This window comes from Thamnophis sirtalis, unplaced genomic scaffold (genome assembly GCF_051295495.1).
Source record: "Thamnophis sirtalis isolate CommonGarterSnake01/CBP01778 unplaced genomic scaffold, rThaSir2_p1.2 scaffold_8, whole genome shotgun sequence".
Classification (NCBI taxonomy): Eukaryota; Metazoa; Chordata; class Lepidosauria; order Squamata; family Natricidae; genus Thamnophis; species Thamnophis sirtalis.
Window position 1 is genome coordinate 58,818,785 of NW_028261388.1, and position 22,195 is coordinate 58,840,979.

A 22,195-nucleotide genomic window follows, 5' to 3' on the forward strand; every position below is an offset into this window, starting at 1 on the left:
TTTCATTGTCAACCTGGAACTGAATATTTCTTGACATGGGACTTATTTTACCAATGGTTAGATAATAAAAACAGAAGTTAGAAATATGGGGATACAAAAAGGACTAATGTTATAAAGGAAATTTGATAAAGTGGACAAGTAAAATAGTATTAGTATTTAAACAGGAAACTCAATCAACTGAACATTCAAAAATGCATCACAAATACCATTAAATGGTGCTAATGGTTTATACGGGTTGCTGCCATGTCCTAGTATCAACCAAGTACCTTCTTAAGATGTACGATGTTCCGAGTAGTGCAGTTTTTTGCAGTTCCACTGGTGTTATTGCAGGAAGCTGCAATTTCTTGATGTGTTTTATAAAATTCTTGGACATGGTACCAAATGCCCTGATGACAATGGGTATCACTGTTTTTGTTGTTGTTGTTATTGTTGAATTAATATCATTGTGATGAATACTATTGTAAACATTTTGATTATTATTTCCTAAAAATAATTGTACCCAGACAATACACTGTTTAATTGAAATTGAACTTTTAGATGTTATATAAATAAAACAAATAAAAAGTTTGAAGGGAAAAAAAGATATTTCATTTCCTAAATGCAAATTTTGAAGCTTTTAATAAACTTGTACTTGGCAATGAAAAACATTTTTTTTCAATTTATACCAATATTTTATGTATAGCATAGGACTGCAATGATCACCAGTGTCTCACAACCAATATACAAGTTCCAGCACCCCCAAGATCATGCTGCTAAATTTAATCAATGTAACTTTTTGTTGTTATATCCCAAAGTCACAATTTGCAGGGGAACTTCAGCCCTTTGGGGAGAGATTTGAGAGGATGGGAATGGGAGAAGGTGACTGCTTTAAATCCCCAAACAATATCAAATAAGCCAAAAATTCTGACTTTTCATCTCCATGTTCATTTTGACTTTGGTTTAACATTAAACCTAGTTTTAAATTTACTATTTTCTGTTTAGAGTTTATATAAATATTCTAGTAAATTCTCAGGTTGAGATTGTTAGACATCTTTCTTCCCACAGTGACCTCCAGAAACATTTAATTCTCATAATTCTCAGAGTCAGTTACTTCAACAGATATTTTGTTCCATTTAGGACCAAGAACTTTCTGTAGTCTTCACACTGTCTTGTAGGAAGTCATCCACTTGGCCATATATAATTGTAAGGCTACCATATTTGAGCAACATCTTTAGCAGTTGTCTTTCCATTGCCTCAGTTGAGCCTTGTTGACTCAAATCTTCTGTATCTGATTTCTATAGGTTCTACATCATCTATATGATGATGTAGAACCTAGAAAGAGTGCAGAGAAGAGCAACAAAGATGATTAGGGGACTGGAGACTAAAACATATGAAGAACAGTTGCAGGAACTTGGTATGTCTAATTCAATGAAAAGAAGGACTAGGGGAGACATGATAGCAGTGTTCCAATATCTCAGGGGTTGCCACAAAGAAGAGGGAGTCAAACTATTCTTCAGGGCACCCGAGTGTAAAACAAGAAGTAATAGGTGAAATTAATCAAGGAGAGAAGCAACTTAGAACTGAGGAGGAATTTCCTGACAGAACAATTAATCAGTAGAACAGCTTGCCTCCAGAAGTTGTGAATGCCCCAACACTGGAAGTCTTTTAAGAAGATATTGGATAGCCATTTGTCTGAAATGGTATAGGGTTTCCTGCCTAGGCAGGGGGTTGAACTAGAAGACCTCCAAGGTCCCTTCAACTCTGCTATTGTATTGTATTATATATGTTTGCATATTTCACTTTCTGTAAAGAAATTGTAAACCATTTTTGCAAAACCAGCAAATTTTATCAATTAATTACTTGCTAACCTTCTGTATTAGTTTAATTTCACCAAAATGTATTAACTTAGTAAATGATCCAAATCCAGTAATATGAATTATCATATTATCTTCGGTGGAAATCAGGAAATTGTTGTGCTCACAAACCTGGTATATCAAGGAATGACACTATTTTATTACATCTTGATTAATGTTCTAATCAGACATTGCAGTGATTTCTTGTTCTGTTTAAAATATGTGTCATTTGATCTACAAGTAAATTATTATTTTAAATGACATTTAACTTCTGTGGTTTTAACTTCAACCTATTGTTGCTATATAAAGTTCAAACATGAAATACCTGATGTAGTTTTTTCTTTGTTTATTAAACATTGTGAAAATAATTTGCCTACAATAAAAATTGTGCAAAAATCTCACCATTGTGCCTAGTTTTAAATATCTTTTTTTTTTTTACTTAGATGAATCCCAGACAGTGGAGCCATATATCTGAAAGTGCCAAAGATCTAGTTCGGCGCATGCTAATGCTTGACCCAGCTGAGAGAATAACTGTTTATGAGGCACTTAATCATCCTTGGCTGAAGGTACGGAGAACAAAAATCTTAAAAGATCCAATTTGTTTATTTACTAACATGAATTACATTCTTATAGATGCATTGATAATTTATGCAATAATTTATTGTACTTATTCTATAAGTATCCATTGTTCTGGGTAACTTTTAAGAATACATAAATACAATTCTAAATTCCCTTAAAATTTTAAAATGACATTAAAACTAAAATGCTTAAAGTGTTAAAATTTGAGTTTAAAAGTACATTTTAAGACCCTCCTAAATTGTAGTAAGACAACAGATGGAGTATGCCACAAAAAAGTTGTATTTACTATTAATATTATATTTCTGGCAAAAGCCTACAAAGGTGACCCTGAGAGGACTGTAACTGTTGGAAAGATTGTATAGAAATAGGTAGCCCTATTGATAATTGTACCTTCTTTTTTACTTAAATATACATTGATACATACATAATTGATTTCTTTATTCTTGTTTATTTCTTTTTAAAAAAATAAGAGTAGAGTATTTTTTGCAAAAAAAAATTAGGATAACTGTTTTTCCAAAGTATTACGCTATTTTACATCTAAAATGTGATATTTGCTTTAATTCATTTTGATTCATATTTTCTATTAATTTAAAATATGCAGATTAAACCTTTTTAAAATACATAAAAAGCTCAATTCAAAAATAGAATAATGAAAACTAATAGAATTAAATAAAATTAAATATTAGGAAAACATTCAGCCAAGATATCATTAAAATAACTGCATGTTAGAACTCAGCAATATAAAATTCACAGACAAAGTACCGTATTTTTTGGAGTATAAGACACACCGTTTTCCGTCAAAAGAGGCTGAACATCTGGGTGGGTCTTATACACTGAATACAGAATTTTTTGCTTTCTGAAACCCCGCCCCCTTCACCAAAATGGCCGTGCATAGCCTTTAGGAGGCTTTCAGAGTGCTCCTGGGGGCTGGGGAGGGCAGAAATGAGCGAATTTTGCTCACTTTTGCCCAATTCCCAGTAGCACTCTACAAGACTCCTAAAGGCTATACATCACTTAAAAAAATAAAAGGGGGTCCATTTTTGCGAAAAATGTTTTTGGGAAGTCTGCAGAGTGCAAAAACTTTTTTTAATTTGCCTCTTCAAAATCTTGGTGTGTCTTATACTCTGAAAAATACGGTAATCAAATAAAGATTCACAGCATAAAGATCTATAAAAAAAATGTTACTTTGTTTTCTATATTATTACTAAATGTATTAAGCAAAGTAGACAATCCTTTATAAATCAAGTTTCAGTTGACATAATATCTAAACAGCAGTAAATAGTCCTACATTTCCATGATCAGAGATACTCCAGAACATCCTTAAGAATTTACCTTATTTATAGGAACTTGTTCTATTTAGCTATTAGATCAGCGGTATTTTTTTAATTACAAATTTACATGAATTTCCTTTAAACAAATTCACTACTGTGCAATTGATCTATTACATCCAAGAATTCTCTTTATAAATGCATATGAATATACATATGTATTTATATATGTATAGTATATCAAATTGAGCCAACGTAGTCAATTTGCACCAAAGGTCTGGAAATAGATTCAGATTCTTTCCACCAAAACTATTTGAACATTTTCCCACCAAAACTTTTATGTATTTCCCATTATTTACTGCTGTCATTTTAGATATGTACCTTGTCTTCCACTTTCTTCTGTACCTACCACAACTACTACTGTTACTATGGGATCAAAACAGCCATTAACATCTTGCATAATCCTACGTTCAAAATGAAAAGGGAAGAAATTTAACACTGAAACTAAGTTGGACATAATTATGTTGCAACAAAGCTGGGGAAAGATCTCTGGCCTTTGGCAAATGTACTAGGCAGAACATAACAACATTAATAAAATTCATAGTGCCATGTGCACTCCATATCTTGTATGCCATTATAACCATATGCATTAGAAATCCATTAGGTGGTTCCACCCCAGGCGACTTATGGATCCTTTGGGCTTTCAGACGGAGCTTGGTGTTGTTCCTGATACCCTCGCCCGCAGTCCGGCGGAGACTCTGGTTGCTGCTTGGAATTCAGCAGCGGCAGGGGCTCTTAACCGGATTGCGCCTTTACGGCCGATCCGAGGCAGTGGATCCAGGAGGGCTCCTTGGTTTACTGAGGAACTCCGGGAGATGAAGCGCCGAAAGAGACGCCTAGAGCAACGATGGAGATCCAGTAAGTCTGAGTCAGACCGAGCGCTTTTAACATCCAGCATCAGAGCCTATCTTCGGGCAATTAGGACGACCAAAAGAACTCACATTGCCTCTCTGATTGCTTCCGCTGAGTCGCGCCCAGCCGCCTTGTTCAGGATAACCCGTTCCCTCCTAAATAGGAGGGATACGAGCGATCCTTTGCAGGGCAGAGCTGAGGATTACGTCCAATTCCTCGCGGATAAAGTTGCTCGGCTTCGGACGGACCTGGACTCCAATTGCCCAGAGCCAGCTGAGGCACCAGGGGAGAATCTGGAAGGACATCTCTGGATTGATTTCCAAGCTGTTACCCCTGAGGATGTGGACAAGGCCATCGGAGCTGTAAGTGCCTCCACATGTGTACTGGACCCGTGCACCTCCTGGCTGGTCGCTAACAGCAGGGAGGTGACACGGGGCTGGATCCAGGCGGTTGTTACTGCCTCCCTTCGGGAGGGGTTCTTTCCCCCCGCTCTAAAGGCGGTGGTGAGACCCCTTCTGAAGAAGCCATCCTTGGATCCAGCCGTTTTAAACAACTATCATCCAGTCTCCAACCTCCCCTTTGTGGGGAAGGTTGTTGAGAAAGTGGTAGCCTTTCAGCTCCAGCGGTCTTTGGAGGAAACCGATTATCTAGATCCCTTCCAGTCGGGATTTAGGCCTGGCTACAGCACGGAAACCGCTTTGGTCGCATTGATCGATGATCTCTGGAGAGCCAGGGTTGGAGGTTATGCCTCCGTCCTAGTGCTTCTTGACCTCTCAGTGGCCTTCGATACCATCGACCATGGTATCCTTCTGCGACGACTGTGGGAGGTGGGGGTGGGAGGCACTGTCCTACGGTGGTTCTCCTCTTACCTCTCGGACAGGTCGCAGTCGGTGTTGGTCGGAAGGCAGAGATCGACCCCTAGGCCCCTGAATTATGGGGTGCTGCAGGGTTCGATCCTGTCCCCCCTCCTGTTTAAATCTACATGAAGCCGCTGGGTGAGATCATTCGACGGCACAGGATAAAATACCATCAGTATGCGGACGATACGCAGCTGTATCTGTCCGCCCCGTGCCAACTCAGTGAAGCGGTTGACGTGATGTGCCAGGGCCTCGAGGCTGTTAGGGACTGGATGGGGCTTAACAAGCTTGTAGTCAATCCAGATAAGACCGAGTGGCTGGTGTGTTTCCCTCCTACTAATTGGCCAAGTGTTCCATCTCTCAGGCTGGGGGGTCAAACAGTACGCCCCTCAGACAGGGTTCGCAATTTGGGAGTCCTCCTGGACCCACAGCTGACTTTTGAACACCACTTGTCGGCTGTGACCAGGGGGGCATTTGCCCAGGTTCGCCTGGTGCACCAGTTGCGTCCCTACCTAAACCGGGAGGCCCTCACAACAGTCACTCGCGCCTTTGTGACCACTAGACTGGACTACTGCAACGTGCTCTACATGGGGCAGCCCTTGAAGAGTATTCGGAGACTTCAGCTTGTCCAGAACGCAGCCGCGCGAGCGATCGTGGGTGTACCTCGGTTCACCCACGTAACACCTATCCTCCGCGAGCTGCACTGGCTGCCTATTGGTCTCCGGATACGCTTCAAGGCGCTAGTCGTCACTTATAAAGCCCTTCATGGTATTGGACCTGGGTACTTGAGAGACCGCCTGCTGCCAATTACCTCCACTAGACCGATTAGATCCCACAGATTAGGCCTCCTCCGAATTCCATCCGCCGGCCAGTGTCAACTGGCGACCACTCAGAGGAGAGCCTTCTCTGTGGCTGCTCCGACCCTCTGGAACGAACTCCCCGTGGAGATTCGGACCCTCACCACCCTCCAGGCCTTCCGCAAAGCCCTTAAAACCTGGCTGTTCTGACAGGCCTGGGGCTAAAGAGCTGTTGCCCCCGTCTTGAATGGTATGACTGTTGTGTGTTTTTAAATTATGTATTGTTATGCCTTGTTGTTTTTTAAATTTTTGTCTGTATTCCCCTTCCCTGGTTTGAGTTGTGAGCCACCCTGAGTCCCCTTCGGGGGGAAAGGGCGGCATATAAATGTAATAAATTGAATTGAATTGAATTGAATTGAATTGAATTGAATCCAGCATTCAAGTGCAAATTGACTATGTTGGCCCAAATTGATATATTAAAAGATAGAAAAAAATGTTTTGACACTATACCCTACAGCCTTCTTCTTTCACCATATTTGTTTATATGAATTCACTTTATAAAATGTTTAGGAGAACAAAATCCTAGCGTAAAACTAGGGAAACCTGTGCTGATAATCGCACTGGGCAAAATTAACTCATAAAATGATAGCTGGCTGCTACTAATCTTTGACACCCATAAATATATATTCTCAAGTTCTATTGCTAAGCAGAGCAATATCTAATCAGAAGGACAAGTGCTCTATCTCATACCATCCTCTTTGCAAATAGCTTTTTATGTGCTCTGAAATCAAGAGTGGTTAGATAATGTATAAATAATGGAAACTGGTTTTTCAATTTATTTGGAATTTTATTTTTAAAAAGTGCTTTAGTCTCATGTTTGGAAAATATTCAATATAATAATATAATATAATAAAATATATAATATAATAAATAAATATAATAAAAATACATGACTGTTTATAGGAGCGTGATCGCTATGCATACAAGATTCATCTTCCAGAAACTGTGGAACAGCTGAGAAAATTCAATGCAAGAAGAAAATTGAAGGTAAAAGAAAAATAGTGCACCAATGTTAAATTTATGATACTAAACAGGTTTGTAGCAATAATGCATAATGCAAATTCACTCGCTGTGTTAGGATTCAATTTAGGATTCAATTTGGAACAGATACTTCAGTGTATTCAAGAATATGAACATAGGAACTCTCTGCTGTTTATTGAAGAAGCTACATCTGTTTCCACGATCACAGTAAAATCATGTGCATTCCTGGAAATGGACCCAATTGATTTAATGAGTCTGAGATGCTGCGTTTATGTTCCCATGTATTCCTCAATACTGCTTCCAAATCAAATATGAACATTAATTGCATAGTCCTATTATTTATGTGAAATATGTGATATATTTTTTTAATCAAAAGTTGGCAGAGATATTTGTGACTGATGTATACATTTCAGTAAATTGTTTTGTGGTCTCAGAAGTCATGGATTTTTTACATACACATCTCTCCTTTAATATAGAACTATATTCTTATATCCCATTCTCTATGGAGATTCTCCTTTGAAAGTATTCTCAGTTCTTTATCAAATTTGTGGTCATTTATATAAGGGGTGTCAAGGCCCATGGGCCATATCTAGTCTGCAATGTGGTTAGATCTGGCCCACAGAGCCATCTTGGAAACAGCAAAGGACCATGCAGTGGTGCCTCAGCCCAGCCCAAGCCATCTGGGTGCTGATCTACAACCCTGTGGCAGCCATCTGGGCCAGAAAGTGGTCAGCCTTAGATCCGCGGAGCCACCCTGGAGCCAGCAAGGGACCACCTCCATCCCACCCCCTGGGTGCCTGGACTGCCTCTCGAACACCCAGGATGCCAGCCATGCTTGCTGCTTCCTATGCAGACACCCAGTTCCTCCTCGCTCAGTTGAAGGTTTCGTTCCTGCCTTCAAACAGTAAGGCCACCATGGAATCTGAATCGGCTGGATGCAGGAACCATCTCTGTCCATGGACTGGGTGCGCTGCTCACTTGCATACACCAACCTTACTGTTTGAGAGTAGGAATAAAGCCTTCAACTGAGCAAGGGGACACTGCGGGGCCAGGCCCCTCATATCTACCTCCAGCCTGCCGGAGCTCACTGCATCAGAAGAGAAATGAGAGATCCCATTGTCCTGCAGAGCCTGCCGCCACTTGAGCAGGAAAGGCAAGCAGGAGGAGAAAAGCTGTGAGACTTTGCGCCAGCTGGCCAGCTAGGCAGGAAGTAGGTCAGGTGGGGCTGGCTGGCTGCTGAGAGGAGATCATGGCTGCTCAGGTTGCTCCCGCCACCAGCAGCTTGGGTGTTCCGGCTGCATCCCAGCTGAAGAAAGCAGAGGCTCAGCAACAGGATTGCCCTCAAACATAGCTCCACTTCCAAATGCCACATTTGCATGCAGGTGGGGTCCACGGGACAATGGGGTTTCATTCCTCCAGTGGGCTGGACGTGGGTGTGAGGGGCCTGGCCTGCAGTGCCTGTTCATTCAGTTGAAGGCTTCGTTCCTGCCCTAAAACAGTAAGGTCGGCGCACACGAGCGAGCAGTCCATCCAGGCCATGGATGGCGTTGGTTCCTGTGCCCTTCTAATTCCATGGCAATCCTCCTGGCTCTGGCCATGGGATGGGTTGTTGTAGGAACTCCATCTACAGGGGATTTTAGTGGACAGGGACCATCCCTGCCAGAGCGGTGGCAGAAAGGAGTTTGCAGGGAGAGCAGAAGATAGGCACTGCAAACGCTTTTCATTCCGAGAATGAAAGTTTCTGAGTCCCTGATTCTCTTCAAAAGAGGATGGTTGCCTTAACCCATGTGAAATGGCACCTAGGAGCATACCTTTTCAGCGCCAAAAGCATTTCCAAGCCAACTCTCCCCTCCCTCAAAGGCAAAGAAACAGTGGCAGAGAAGTGACAGATCTTTGCAAAGTAAGTGAGTGTGCTGTGGCAGGAAGCGGGGGGGGGGGATGAGATATCTAGTGAGTCAGGGAAGCCTTGAGGTCCTGTTCAATCAATATCCCCCTCCCTTCAGCCTTTCCCTCCCTGAGATACCACATGTCCACTTAACGAAAGGTGCATTAGATTAGCAAACGTGTGTACATTGGTATTCTTGAATTGTGAGCTCTTAGGAAAGTATCCCCTCCTTGTATGTTGCAAAGAGCCATTTCCAGTGGCAAAACAGGACAAAATAGAGTAAAGGAAAATATTTTCCTTTACTATATTTCCAGCCTGAATTAGACCATGGCAGGGTCACTACAGGAGAGCCCTTTTAAGGATTATGTATTCATAGAAAAGCAACTAACTTACCTCTGTTCCTAAACGCTAAATCTGTTGCACATTAAAAAAAAACAAAGGAGAAGCTCTGATCAACTATCACAGCCACCGTTTTGACAGTTTTGCTGTATTGTTGTCTGTGGACACCCCCACTAAATGCAAGCATGGGATAAACTGAGCCTGGTTTGTTCTGTTTTTAAGTGGCCATAAACTACTAGCAAAAGTGGCATTTGATCACAAGACGAGAAAGCATCGAGAAATATTTCCCCTTTCGCATTTGAGCATCCAAGAAAGGACAGGAAAGGAGAAAGGGAAAGAGGAAAGAGGAAAGAAAAAGAAGGAAAGAGGGGAAGAGACCAAGGAAGGAAAAAGAAGGAAAGGGGAAGAAATAAAGGAAAATGTAGAGGGACAGAATAATAAGAAGAGGGAGAGTGGGAGGATCCCCCCCAGTTCTGCCCAGGCTATCACAGGTATCACATAAATAATACAATTCTTTTGCAGAAACATTTTAAAGAAAACTAATACCTGTCCCTTTCATTTCAAGAATTGTTTTGCATATCTCAATAAAACTAGCTTCTTGGTTATTTTCTAGTATATTAACAAAAATTTGAAGAACATTTTTGTCCGATTTCATTATTATCTGTCACATTCTTTGTTATGTTTTTTAATTAGAGATTTCTTTTTTTAGTTTTTGGCATAATTCAGTAGATAGATATTTGAGTATGGAGGCTTGGTAACCATGATTCAAACTTCACATTTATTGTTTAGTTTCCACTTTTCAATATTTTTATAACTGACTTGGATGAAGGATAAGGAAAATGTGTTACCAAATTAATAGATGATACATTGCCATCTGGAAATATGTAATAGAATCTTATTAGAATGTTGAAAATAGGAATAAAATCTAAACAATTAGGTTAGAGAAATGGAATGAAATAATGGAATTAGCAAATGAATAGAATGTATTCATACAATATATTTGGCAATAGTACTTGTGAAAAAGATTTTAGAATAATAATTAAGTGCAGACAGATCATTTGTATGGTAAAAAGGGCAGATAATATTTTAGACTGCGTCAACATAAATAAAATTTCCAGATTATGGGAAATAATGATCCCACAATTTTAGTTTGATCATTTTGCAAATAATATATTGTATCTAGTTCTGGGCATGATATTTTTAAGAATGATTCAGAAAAATGTAAACAGGTTGAGAAAAAAAGCTGCAAAGATGATTAAGGAGCCGAGGTGGCGCAGTGGTTAAATGCAGCACTGCAGGCTACTTCAGCTGACTGCAGTTCTGCAGTTCGGCTGTTCATATCTCACCGGCTCAGGGTTGACTCAGCCTTCTATCCTTCCAAGGTGGGTAAAATGAGCCGGATTATTGTTGGGGGCAATATGCTGACTCTGTAAACCACTTAGAGAGGGCTGAAAGCCCTATGAAGCGGTATATAAGTCTAACTGCTATTGCTATTGCTATTAACAAGCTAGGAGCAATCCTGTGAAGAATGTCCATGTACTGGAGAGGATGTCACACAGAAGACAATCAGTATCTGTTATGAATCATTCCAGAATTAAAATATAAAACAATTTCTTTAAATTGCAGGAGGCAGATTCCAGTGTTAGAAAAACTTCCTAGTGGAACCAATTGCCCAAAGAGATGATAGACTCACTTTCAATAGATATATTCAGGCACAGGCTAGACAATTTGTATTCATGCAATGAGTATGGTATTGGAATTAATGCTCTAAAAACTCCTTCCAACGTTATTCTTCTTGTAATTTGTTATGTTCATTAAGAAGAATTAAGTCTAGGGCAGTGAGTTCTTTTTGCCATCTTCTGCCTTCAGAAAAATGATGTTACTACACAAGAAAAACAATTGTGAATGTTTCATTCTCAACTAAAAGATATGTCCAGCAGAGAACAGAAGTGTTCAAATTTTTCACTATTAAGAGTATATATAATCTATCAGTTTCAAGGATAAAGCAGATATGTATGCTAATCCATAATGCTTTTATAAAAGACCAAAGAAAAGAAGCTTTTTTTTACTATCCTGGAGGCATATATGGCACTAAGTCTCTTTACAGATAACCAGTAGCTATCTTGTACAGTTCTAATTTTTTTTCAGAAATGTATGTCCAGTTGAAAACTTCCACACTATTGCAAATAACCAGTTTTATTTGCAAACACTTAAGATTCTTTTGATTAATTTTCAATGGTGAATATTAATCTAAAGTGATTCATAATATTTGTTGAAATAACACTGATGTGCAGTTAGTAACAGGTTTTTATTTATCTAGGGGGCAGTACTGGCAGCTGTATCAAGCCACAAATTCAATTCCTTCTATGGTGATCCCCCTGAAGAACTGCCAGATTTCTCGGAAGACCCAACTTCCTCAGGTACTTTTATCAAAAGTATATTTAGCTATGACATAGTTTTACAGATGCTTCCAGAACCAGGTAAGACCTCATTAAGATAAATTTGGCTTTACAGAAATTTTCCCATAGACCATACAAAAAAAGTCCTTCGGGATTGGGCGGCCTATAAATTTATTAAATCAAATCAAAATCAAATCAAACCCTGTTTCCCCAAAAATAAGACCTCCCGGATAATAAGCCCAATCGGGGTTTTGAGCGCATGTGCTCAAATAAACCCTCCCCCCAAAATAAGCCCTCCCCGAAAATATTGCAACACAGCAGCAGCCATGAGGTGATCACGCTCGCCGCCTCCTGCACCTCAAAAATAATAAGACCTCCCAAAAAATAAGGCCAAGTGCTTATTTTGGAGGTCAAAAGAAAATAAGACCCTGTCATATTTTAGGGGAAACACGGTAAATTGTAAATTAGGTTTTTGTATGTATGTATGTATGTATGTATGTATGTATGTATGTATGTATGTATGTATGTATGTATTTATTTTTATATTTTTAACTCATTTCTAATCTATTTTTAATCTATACCGGACTTTTATAAAAACACATATAGTGTGGCTACCATTCGTTTTAGATACATTTTAACAATACAAGCCAGGATTTTTAAGAATGGGAAAAAGGAGAAAGAAACAGCACTCAGCAGCAGATAGTTCATCCAAGCCATTGAAGCAGCAGAAAATTGAAGATTATACTGCAAACAGGCAGTCTGTTCCAGTAAGTAACTCATCTGCAGTCGCCTTATCAAATAAATTTAATTTATGTGACTCATTGGAATGGGACTTACAAACTGAACTTGAAAGCAAACAGAATGTAGAACTGTCCTCCCTCTCAGAGAATGGTTCCCCTCCTTGGAACTCAGCAGCAACCTTCCTTGCACAGGAGGGAGATGTAATAAATTTAAAGGAGGGAAATGTGACAGATTTCCTCTCTAGACAATGTTTGCTTACAGCTCAAACTGTAAACGCAATCTATGAACTTTTATCAACTGTCATAAATAAGGTTGACTGCCTGAAAGAATCTTTTGCAAAGTTTGTTAGGAGCCACCCAAATACTGCCAAAAGACTTGGGAGTTCAACCACGGATAGATATGGGATGGCTAATTCAGAAAATGAAACTAGAGAAGGGCCTTGTCTTCTTTCCAAAAATGTGAACACTCAAAAAGAAAACACTAAGTCAGGCAAAGGCCTAAGAGATGACCAGTATAACTACAGTCTGCAAACTAACCAGGTTACCTTGCACGTATATGACAACAGAGTGAATAGAGGGCGCTGTTAGGCTGTCCCTGAACCAGCTGCTCCACTGTGAATTCACTCTGATAGATCTACTACATACAGAGTGGCTGCCAGTGAGAAGGCAATGTATGAGAATTCTCCTATCGTTCAAGCCCACAATTCTCTCTATGCTCTTTAGAATGAAGCCCTTTCTAAGCACCTTTTCAATATTTCCAATATGGGTCTTCTGCTCAAAGTGTGCCCACTCCTGAAACAGCATAACCAAGAGGGAACTGTTGCTTTAAATCCAGACTCCAACAGCCCTCACACTGCTAAGCCTGAGGCTGCTGCAGCTGAATTAACCCTGAGAAGGCAAAGGAGTGATATACAAACTGTGTTACCCACAGCTGCCGAAACTGCTAAGAATGTGCCAGAAGAAATGCTGATTGACCTATTCAGTGCATTGCCTGAATCTGAATTAGTAATATTATTCAAAGATTGGATGATCTAAAAGAGGCTCTGACAACAACTCAGTCTACAGCAAAACTTCTATTTAATTTGGCTCCACTAATCGCTCAACCTTGTGACAATATATTTAACCATCAATCTGCCTTTAGCTCAATAGTAAAAAAAGGTAGTGTCACACAGGCTGACAGGGGTAACTGCACTGACTGACCCAGACTCTGAGAAACAGCTGAAAGAAAAAGGGCTTCATCACACAGTACCCCCTAAGACAACAAACACTAAGAATATAATCAAGCTGCCATCCTCATTTGACTTAGAAGTTTCCACAACATCTTCTCACAAGATAAATCCTCAGCTACATCCCTCCATAAATGGACATAAATCCACATTTGTAGATCTAAGCTGGTATACCTGCCTATTTGAAAAAATCTCATTCTTGGAGCAAGGGCAGAAGGACACTGGCAATTAAGATATAGAGGAGCATCAACAAGTTCTGCAACCATGAAATATTGAATCTCACAACAATTGTGTTAATATGGGAAGCATAGATGATATCAACCTGGCTCCAACATCAAGTTGACATCCAGAATTTTTACCAGCTAGCCAACCAACCAAGCCAGACCACCTTGCATCCAGGAACTCCATACAGATGATGACCTGGAACGTAGCTGGCTGGAAAGGGAGGGTTGATGGTGGACTAATCCCTAGATTTGACGTAATAGCCTTACAAGAAACCTGGTTAACTTAAGTGGACAAACCAGTACAACTGCCAGGCTTTCAGGGATGGGCCTCCCCAGCCCAAAAAAACAAAAAACAAAGGGAGACACTCTGGAGGGCTATGCATTCTTATAAAGCAAGAGTTGCAATGGCAGGGGAAGAAACTATATAACAAAGATAAGTATTCGTACTTCCTAGCTGTCAAATTTGAATATGAAAAGTTCAAGTTAATACTGGTAAATGTGTATATCCCTCCAAACACATCCAAGTATTATAACTCTGAATACTGGATTGGCTTGGAAGTTATCCTAGGTCCCTGATGGTGAACCTATGTGGCACACGGAGCCATATCTGCTGGCATGCAAGCCGACAGCTCCAGTGCGTATGCGCACGCCAGCCAGCTGATTTTTGGCCTTGGAGGGCTGGAGGAAGCCATTTTCGTCCTCCCTGGCTTTAGGAAAGCCTCCGGAGGCTGGGGAGGGCAAAGAACAGACCCAACAGGCCACAGAACTTCTGGTTGGCCCGTTGGGACTGTTTTTCATCCTCCCCAGCCTCCAGACGCTTTTGCTGAAGCCTGAGGAGGGCAAAAATGGCCTCCCCCGCCCCACCCCAGAGGAAATACCAAGCTCAGCTTGGAGGCGAGTAGTGCAGCGCTTTGGGGGGTGGGGTTATGCGTTCATACACATGGAGGTGTGTGTGCTTTGCATTATGGGTGCTGGCAAACGCCCTTGCATTTTTGGCACCCAACAACAGGTTAACCATCACTGTCATAGATGATATATCTGTATTGTATCCTCAATCCATAGTGGTATTACTAGGAGATTTGACTGCTAGGTTGGGTCCCTCTTTGTATGAGCTCCATCAGAAGAAGGGAGTCCCAGGTGAGTTTTTGATAACCATTCTCAGTGGCGAGAGAGAGAGAGAGAGAGAGAGAGAGAGAGAGAGAGAGAGAGAGAGAGACTGCAAAAGTAATGCTGCTGGCCTGCTTCTAGTCTCCTTAATTTTCAAGGGTAATCTCCAAATTCTGGGAGGTAAGGATACCTCCCAGGTGTGGCAGGGGCTACAACACCTAACCAACTATAAGGGCAATACGAAAAAAATAGCCAATGCTAATGCCCTGCTAGTAGAGGAGCTAAATAGCTTCTTCACCCGCTTTGAGGTCAAAAGATCAGTCTCTATGGCTCTAGCCCAAAGGCCGTCTGACCTCCAGCCACTCACCCTGGATGAACATCAAGTGAGAGCTGAGCTGAAGGCTGTAAATCCCAACAAAGCTGCAGGTCAAGACGGGGTGTTGGGGAAAGTGGTAAAAACCTGTGTTGAACAATTAACAGGGGTCCCGACAAGGATTTTTAACCTCTCCCTGTAACAGGCTAGAGTCCCATCATGCTTGAAGACAGCCACAATTATCCCAGTTCCGAAGAAAGCAGCCATAAAAAGTTTGCATGACTGTAGACCCATTGCACTGACATCTATAGTGATGAAGTGCTTTAGAGATTGGTCCTACAACACCTCAGGTCCTGTCTTCCACCAAATTTTGATCAACACCAGTTTGCTTATGGAGGCAACAGGTCGACAGGAGACACCATCACCACTACATATTGCACTGAGCCACCTTGAAAAATCTGGGTATTATTTCAGAATGCTTTTTATAGACTATAGCTCGGCCTTTAACACCATCTTACCAGGAATTCTCATTGAAAAGTTGACTGATCTGAATTTCCCTCCCCTCACTTGTGAATGGATCAAAGACTTCCTGACGGATTGTCCACAAACAGTAAGGGTTGGGTCCTTTACATCTTCCACGCTGAAGCTCAGCACAGGCTCCCCTCAGGGCTGTGTGCTCAGCCCATACCTGTACTTACTGTATACATATGACTGCATATCCTCTGATCCATCCAACACCATAATAAAGTTTGCAGCGTACAGGGAAGAAGTCCAGAAGGTATCCACATGGTGCTCAAGAAACAACTTGCATCTAAATACTAGTAAGACAAAGAAGATGGTGCTAGATTTCTGGAAGCACAGAGAGGAACCTGCCCCACTGTATATCGAGGGGGGGGCTGTGTGGAGAGGGTTTCCTCTTTTAAATTCTTGGGAGTGCTTATTAGTAAAGAGCTCACCTGGAAAAACAACACGTCTCTGGTGATTGGAAAGGCCCAACAGAGAGTTCATTTCCTTAAGAGTCCTGGGAAAAATCAGGTGGAACAAGGGTTGATGACCTCTTTCTATCGGTCCACCATATAAAGTGTCCTCACATATTGTATTACAGTATGGTATGCTGGTTTAACAGCTGAGGACAGGAAGGCACTACAGAGAGTGATCAATTTGGCACAAGAAACCATTGGTTGCCCTTTGACACCACTGGATGACATTGCCAGATCTCGCTGATTTAGCAGAGTAAGGAAGATACTCAGAGATGATTCACACCCTGGTCAGTGTCTCTTTGCACTTCTGCCATTGTGCAGAAAACATCAAAGTATAGCCAGCCGAACAAACAGGTTTAAAGATAGTTTCTATCCTTGGGCTGTGAGACTTTTAAATACAACCACAATCACTTCATGCACATGCTAGTTTTTTTTTCTTTCTTTTTTCATTTCTGTTATAATTTGCACCAGTGAGGTTAAAACCAATTTCATTATATTTAAGTACAATAACAATAAAGATTATACTTATATGAATTATATGTATCCTTACACATACCACTCAGACAATTCAAGCAGTGTACTGGGTCAAGCAGCGATCATCAGCCTGTACTTGAGACATTGCGAGGCCGCTCAGATTTAAGACAATATAACATAGCTGACCGATGGCTCACCAAAAAGGTAGAGGTGGTCCAAAATAAAAAGTTAATTTGGGCCAAAGTTGATACTAAGGCAATAATAGATTGCCTTAAAACAGAGAATGCTACTAAGTGGGCTAGAACAATCCAATCATCTACTACTGACTGGCTGTCAGCCTTCAATGCATTCTCTAATGTCTGTAATATTCTAAAGAAACACTTAACAACGAAACCTGCTACAAAAAGAGCCCGAGTGGGTAGACCCTGTTGGTTTGATCCTGAATGCCAGTCACTGAAAAAGAAATTGAAGGCAGCCATGAGGCTTGCCCAAAGGAATCCTACTTCTCCTATATAAGCTGAGATGTTGCACACAAGAAGGGAATATTAAAAAAATTATAACATTAAAGAAAAAAAGTTTCAGTCTGGTCAGAACTAGAGTTGGCTGCCAAAAGTTATAACTCAGTAATATTTTGGCACTCTGTAGCTGGTGTAGCTGGTGTCCTGAAGGAATGGAGATTTGCGTTTGATATACCAATCTCTGCTGAGAACTGGGCGAATTATTATCAGTGTTTGTTTGGTTCCACAGAACCTGTAAAGAAACTGTCTTTAAACAGTAATCTAGTAAACCCTAGAATCCCCCCCCCCCCCCATTGGCCACTAGTCTGGGAAAAGGAGATACAATCCATAAATCCCCAGGTGAGGATTTTTTACCAGCAGAATTATTCAAGAAATTTCCCAATTGGTGGGGTCCAGTATTGGTAAGTCTTTTTATACACATAAATAAATAACACCTGCCATATACCAGATGGGTGGAAGATGGTAATAGTTGTTCCAATATATAAAAAAGGGAATAAAAAGGATCCTAGTAATTATAGGCCCATTAACCTGATTGACATTGCAGCAAAAATATATGCTAGGTACCTTTTGAACAGAATTGAAATCTGGGTAGAGGAAAACAATATCTTCACAAAAGAACAAGCAGGTTTTAAACAAAGCTTATCTAATATTGATAACTGCTTTATCTTAAACCATCTAATTGCCAAATATGCATATAAGAGGAGATCCCTGTTTGCTGCTTTCATAAACCTTACAGCAGCATTTAATATGGTAAACAGAGAAGTACTCTGGAGTAAATTGACATCTCTTAAAATAGAAACTAGACTCCTGGCTTTCATTAAAGCCCTTTACACAAGTACCTGTTTGAGGGTGCAGTATGGGGTTAATGGGGCTCTGACTAATAGGATTCACACAAATAAAGGAGTAAGGCAAGGGTGTATCCTGATCCCATTATTATTTAGTTTATATACCAACAACGTGCCAGCGTTAATGAAGGATCCCATGGTACACAAATCGACAAGCCTAAATACTTGCTGTAACAACTTGCTTTATGCTGATGATATGATTTTATTATCATATTCACTAGTAGGATTATGTAGGCTATTAAGAAGATTCAGCTCTTATTGCCAGGATAACTCCCTAATCATCAGTAAATCTAAATAAAAAATAATGGTGTTTGGAAAACACCATCAGAGACATAAGTAGCAATTAGATGGTGAACCAATTGAACAGGTCAACACCTTTGTATATTTAGGTGTAACTTTTTCCAAGACTGGATCTTGGGCTTGCCATCATCAGCAGAGTACATTCAGAGCAAAAGCCTGTTTGAATTTACTGCTTAAACTAAAGAACCATAGTTACCCAGGTTCCCTAGCCCCCTTAATTAAGGTTTATAAAGCTAAGGTTACCCCTGTGCTCATATATGTAGGCTTGGGGGTCTATATTTAACCACAGTTCTAGAACAAACACAGTCCCGGCACATGAGATGTATTTTGGGTGTAGATCCAAGAACATCTGCTGAAGCAGTTAGAGCTGAATTGGGAATTCATACAATTCATGCACTATCCAAAATTAGAGCATATTCATTGATTGGTGCAAAGTCAATGAAATGGAAATTGATAGACTTCCCAAGTTATGTCTACTAGAGCACATAAAATTACAATCACAAAATCTCCTGGATCACCAAACTAACAAATTTTGTAAGAAGCTTCCTATCTCTTGTGTAACAGGAGAACAATTTAAAAAAAGAGCTGCCCAAAGAATTAAGGATATAGAAGCACAAAATGATATACACTATATTGACAAAAGTATTCGCTCACCCATCTATATAATCAGAAGCAGTTGTGAGCGAATGCTTTTGGCAATATAGTGTAGCTATCCTTAGTAAGGTGGGTAACTTGAAATGGCTGAGTAAATACAAACATACTTTTCAAGTAGACAGCTATTTGAAGTTAACAATTGCCAAAACATCTTAGGAAGATATTTACACGAACGAGATTCTAACAGCTTGACACAATGGTCAGATATAGGAGATTCCATTCTATACCCTACAATGAGCACTTCTGCATTTGCAGAGCGGCAGAGGTAGAAGACCTCACATCCTATTTGATTGTTGCTTGTGTAAGGGGGTGAGAGACAGGTACCTTGGTCTATATACCAAACAAATAAACCATTGGAATCCCCATATCAAAACAATTTACCTTATGTGCGGCCAGAACTTAAAAATAACATTTAGTACAGCACAGTACTTAAACAAAATGGTTTGGTCGAGATCTGCATATGTGAGACTGATTGGGGTAGATTTCAGAGGTTACACCGAAATATAATAATATCATATTTGATCTATATCTTAAATTATTGTATTCTATTCCAATTTCATTTTAGACTATATTTTATTCCAATTCCATTTTAAATTGCTTTTATTGAATTTTAGTAATTATTTGTTTCTGGAACTTTGCACTTTATTGATTGCTCAAGGGCTAATCAATAAAGATTCAATGTCAATGTCATTGTCATATTTTAAATGTCCAAATCAGTCTGAAGTCACTCTAGAGTTGAGCAAATCCCCAACCGTATTTTAACATTTTTGAAAATTTGAAGACAGATGTAATCAACTATGTAGGCATAGTAAAGACTTGGTATAAACAAATACAAATATACTGTCAGCCTCTGCTTTGCTGCTGCTTTGGCTGCCATTGTAACGGGGAGGGGGGCATGGTATTTGGGAGGGGAATCATGATGTGCTGGAGGAAGATTCTAGACGCTGACCTGATCATCTTACTGCGCATGTGGAGGAAGGGAGTTTTCCGCCAAGGTTAACTGTCTGGCATTCCATCCTGGTGATGTCTTTTGAAGTTATCTCCCACCTGACAGTTGGGTGCATTATAATTGGACTATGGACTGGGGTGCCAAGGGGAGGGGATTGAATTATACATGATATTCTTTGCTTTCATGCCTAATTAACCAGATTCAGCTTAGCTTTGCTACTGTTCGTTTATAATTAGTAAAAGTACACTTGATTTCAAACAAATGGAGCTGTGGTTTCTTTCCTGATTATTAAATGAAGTCGCATCTGACAATAAGCTGAATCTCAATCGCACCCATCCCAGAGCGAACAACTTCCGAGGGGGGTGCCCTCACAAGAAGAAAAAAAAATATCTTTGCATGAAAGTGACCAGGAGGAAGAAGTGGGGGCAGCAGCGGGACCATCTCTAACAGAAAGACTGGCCGAACTGAGAGTGGAAGAACCTGCTGTCCGTCCCAGATGGACTTGGGGTGTGGGACAGAAAGAGGAACCTGAGGAATTACAAGCTGGACTCACGAGGAGGCCAAAGAAAAAACCAGTGGCTGGCTGGAGTGGCATTGGAGAAAAAAACTACAAAATCTCCCATGCCATGAGGCTCCTCGAAGAGGCATGGAGTGAATGTCGAATTCGAGAGAGAGCTGTGGAAAGGGAGCCAACAGAGGAGCTGGAGAAAAGGTACTCAATGCATGGCTTAAGGGAAACTGGAGGGGCCGAAGGGGGATGTGCACAAGAAAACCCAGAACCAGCCTCCCCCCCTGCGGCTAGAGACATTCCAAGAGCGGGGGGGGCAGGCGACGCAGGATGGCTAAGGTCCCACCCTTAAGCGTAAAATATGATGGAGACCCCAGAGGCCTTGGGTTGTTTATTATTCAGGTCTGGAATTATATGGAAATATATGGGCCTGATTTAGAAACAGATGAAACTAAAGTGAGAATGGTGTTAATGGCTTTGGAGAAGAAAGCGGCCCACTGGATGGTCGGGCTACATAAATGCAATTCCCCTCTCCTGAGGAATTTTGATGAATTTATGGCAGCCATGAGAAGAAGGTTCGACGACCCTTTGACCGAGCGTCGCACTAGGCTGAAATTTACGGCCCTTAAACAGGAAAAGAAAACTGTGCCTGACTATGTGCAGGAATTTCAGGAATTGTCAGCCTATATGAGGGAGTGGTCGGAAGAGGCCTTGCTGGATCAATTCACTGATGGCTTGGATAAAGATGTTTATCAGCAATGCATAAACAGACACCTTCCCCGTCGTTTAGAAACTTGGTATGAAAACGCAGCAGATGTGGAATTGGATTTAGTCAGATTGCGTTGCATGAGAGAGGGAGAAGTTGAGAAATCCCCCAGCACCTCCTAACCCCTCCCCCCGCCCAAGGAGTAAAGGAAGGGGAAGTTTTGTGGGAAAAGCTAAGCCTTTCGCTTGTTTCCACTGCGGAAAGGAGGGGCATTGTCCTATGAATTGCCGCGTCAAACTGACTCAACCTGCTCCCCCCCCCCGGAGGGAGGGGAAACCGGAGAAGACTCCAAGCAAGAGGAGGGAGGCTGCCTTCGCTGCTGAGAATGTTTCTTGATGCTTCGAGCCAGAGGAGGAGGGAGACGGAAGCCCCAGCTCGTCTGACGAATCTGATGATGAGAATTCTCAGTGCTGGGTAAGTTCCCGATCTGGTCCTATGCTTATCCCAATTGAGCTTAGAGTGCCCTCCTCTGGCGCAACAGAGAAACTTTTAGCTCTATTAGACTCTGGGTGTTCTTGTTGCATGATAAGCCTTGTGATGGTGGAGAAACTGGGCTTAAAATGAAAGACTTTAAAAGTCCCTATTCCTTTTTGCCAAATTGAGGGTTCTATTGCAGGAGGGGGTCCTGCTCATTTTTCCACTGAACCCATCGAGATGTGGATAGGCACCACCAGGAATTAAT

At 40.9% G+C, this 22,195-nt stretch overlaps 1 protein-coding gene across 21 annotated transcripts in view; it reads left to right on the plus strand.

The window, feature by feature from the left end:
• Positions 1-22,195, plus strand: part of CASK (calcium/calmodulin dependent serine protein kinase) — a 333,687-nt gene that overhangs the window by 199,822 nt on the left and 111,670 nt on the right. For all 21 annotated transcript variants that reach the window (XM_087721747.1, XM_087721750.1, XM_087721748.1 and 18 more), the window contains exons 8-10: positions 2,276-2,398; positions 7,209-7,292; positions 11,831-11,930. In XM_087721747.1, the coding sequence (XP_087577873.1) occupies positions 2,276-2,398; positions 7,209-7,292; positions 11,831-11,930 (307 nt within the window). The remainder of the gene's footprint in view (positions 1-2,275; positions 2,399-7,208; positions 7,293-11,830; positions 11,931-22,195) is intronic.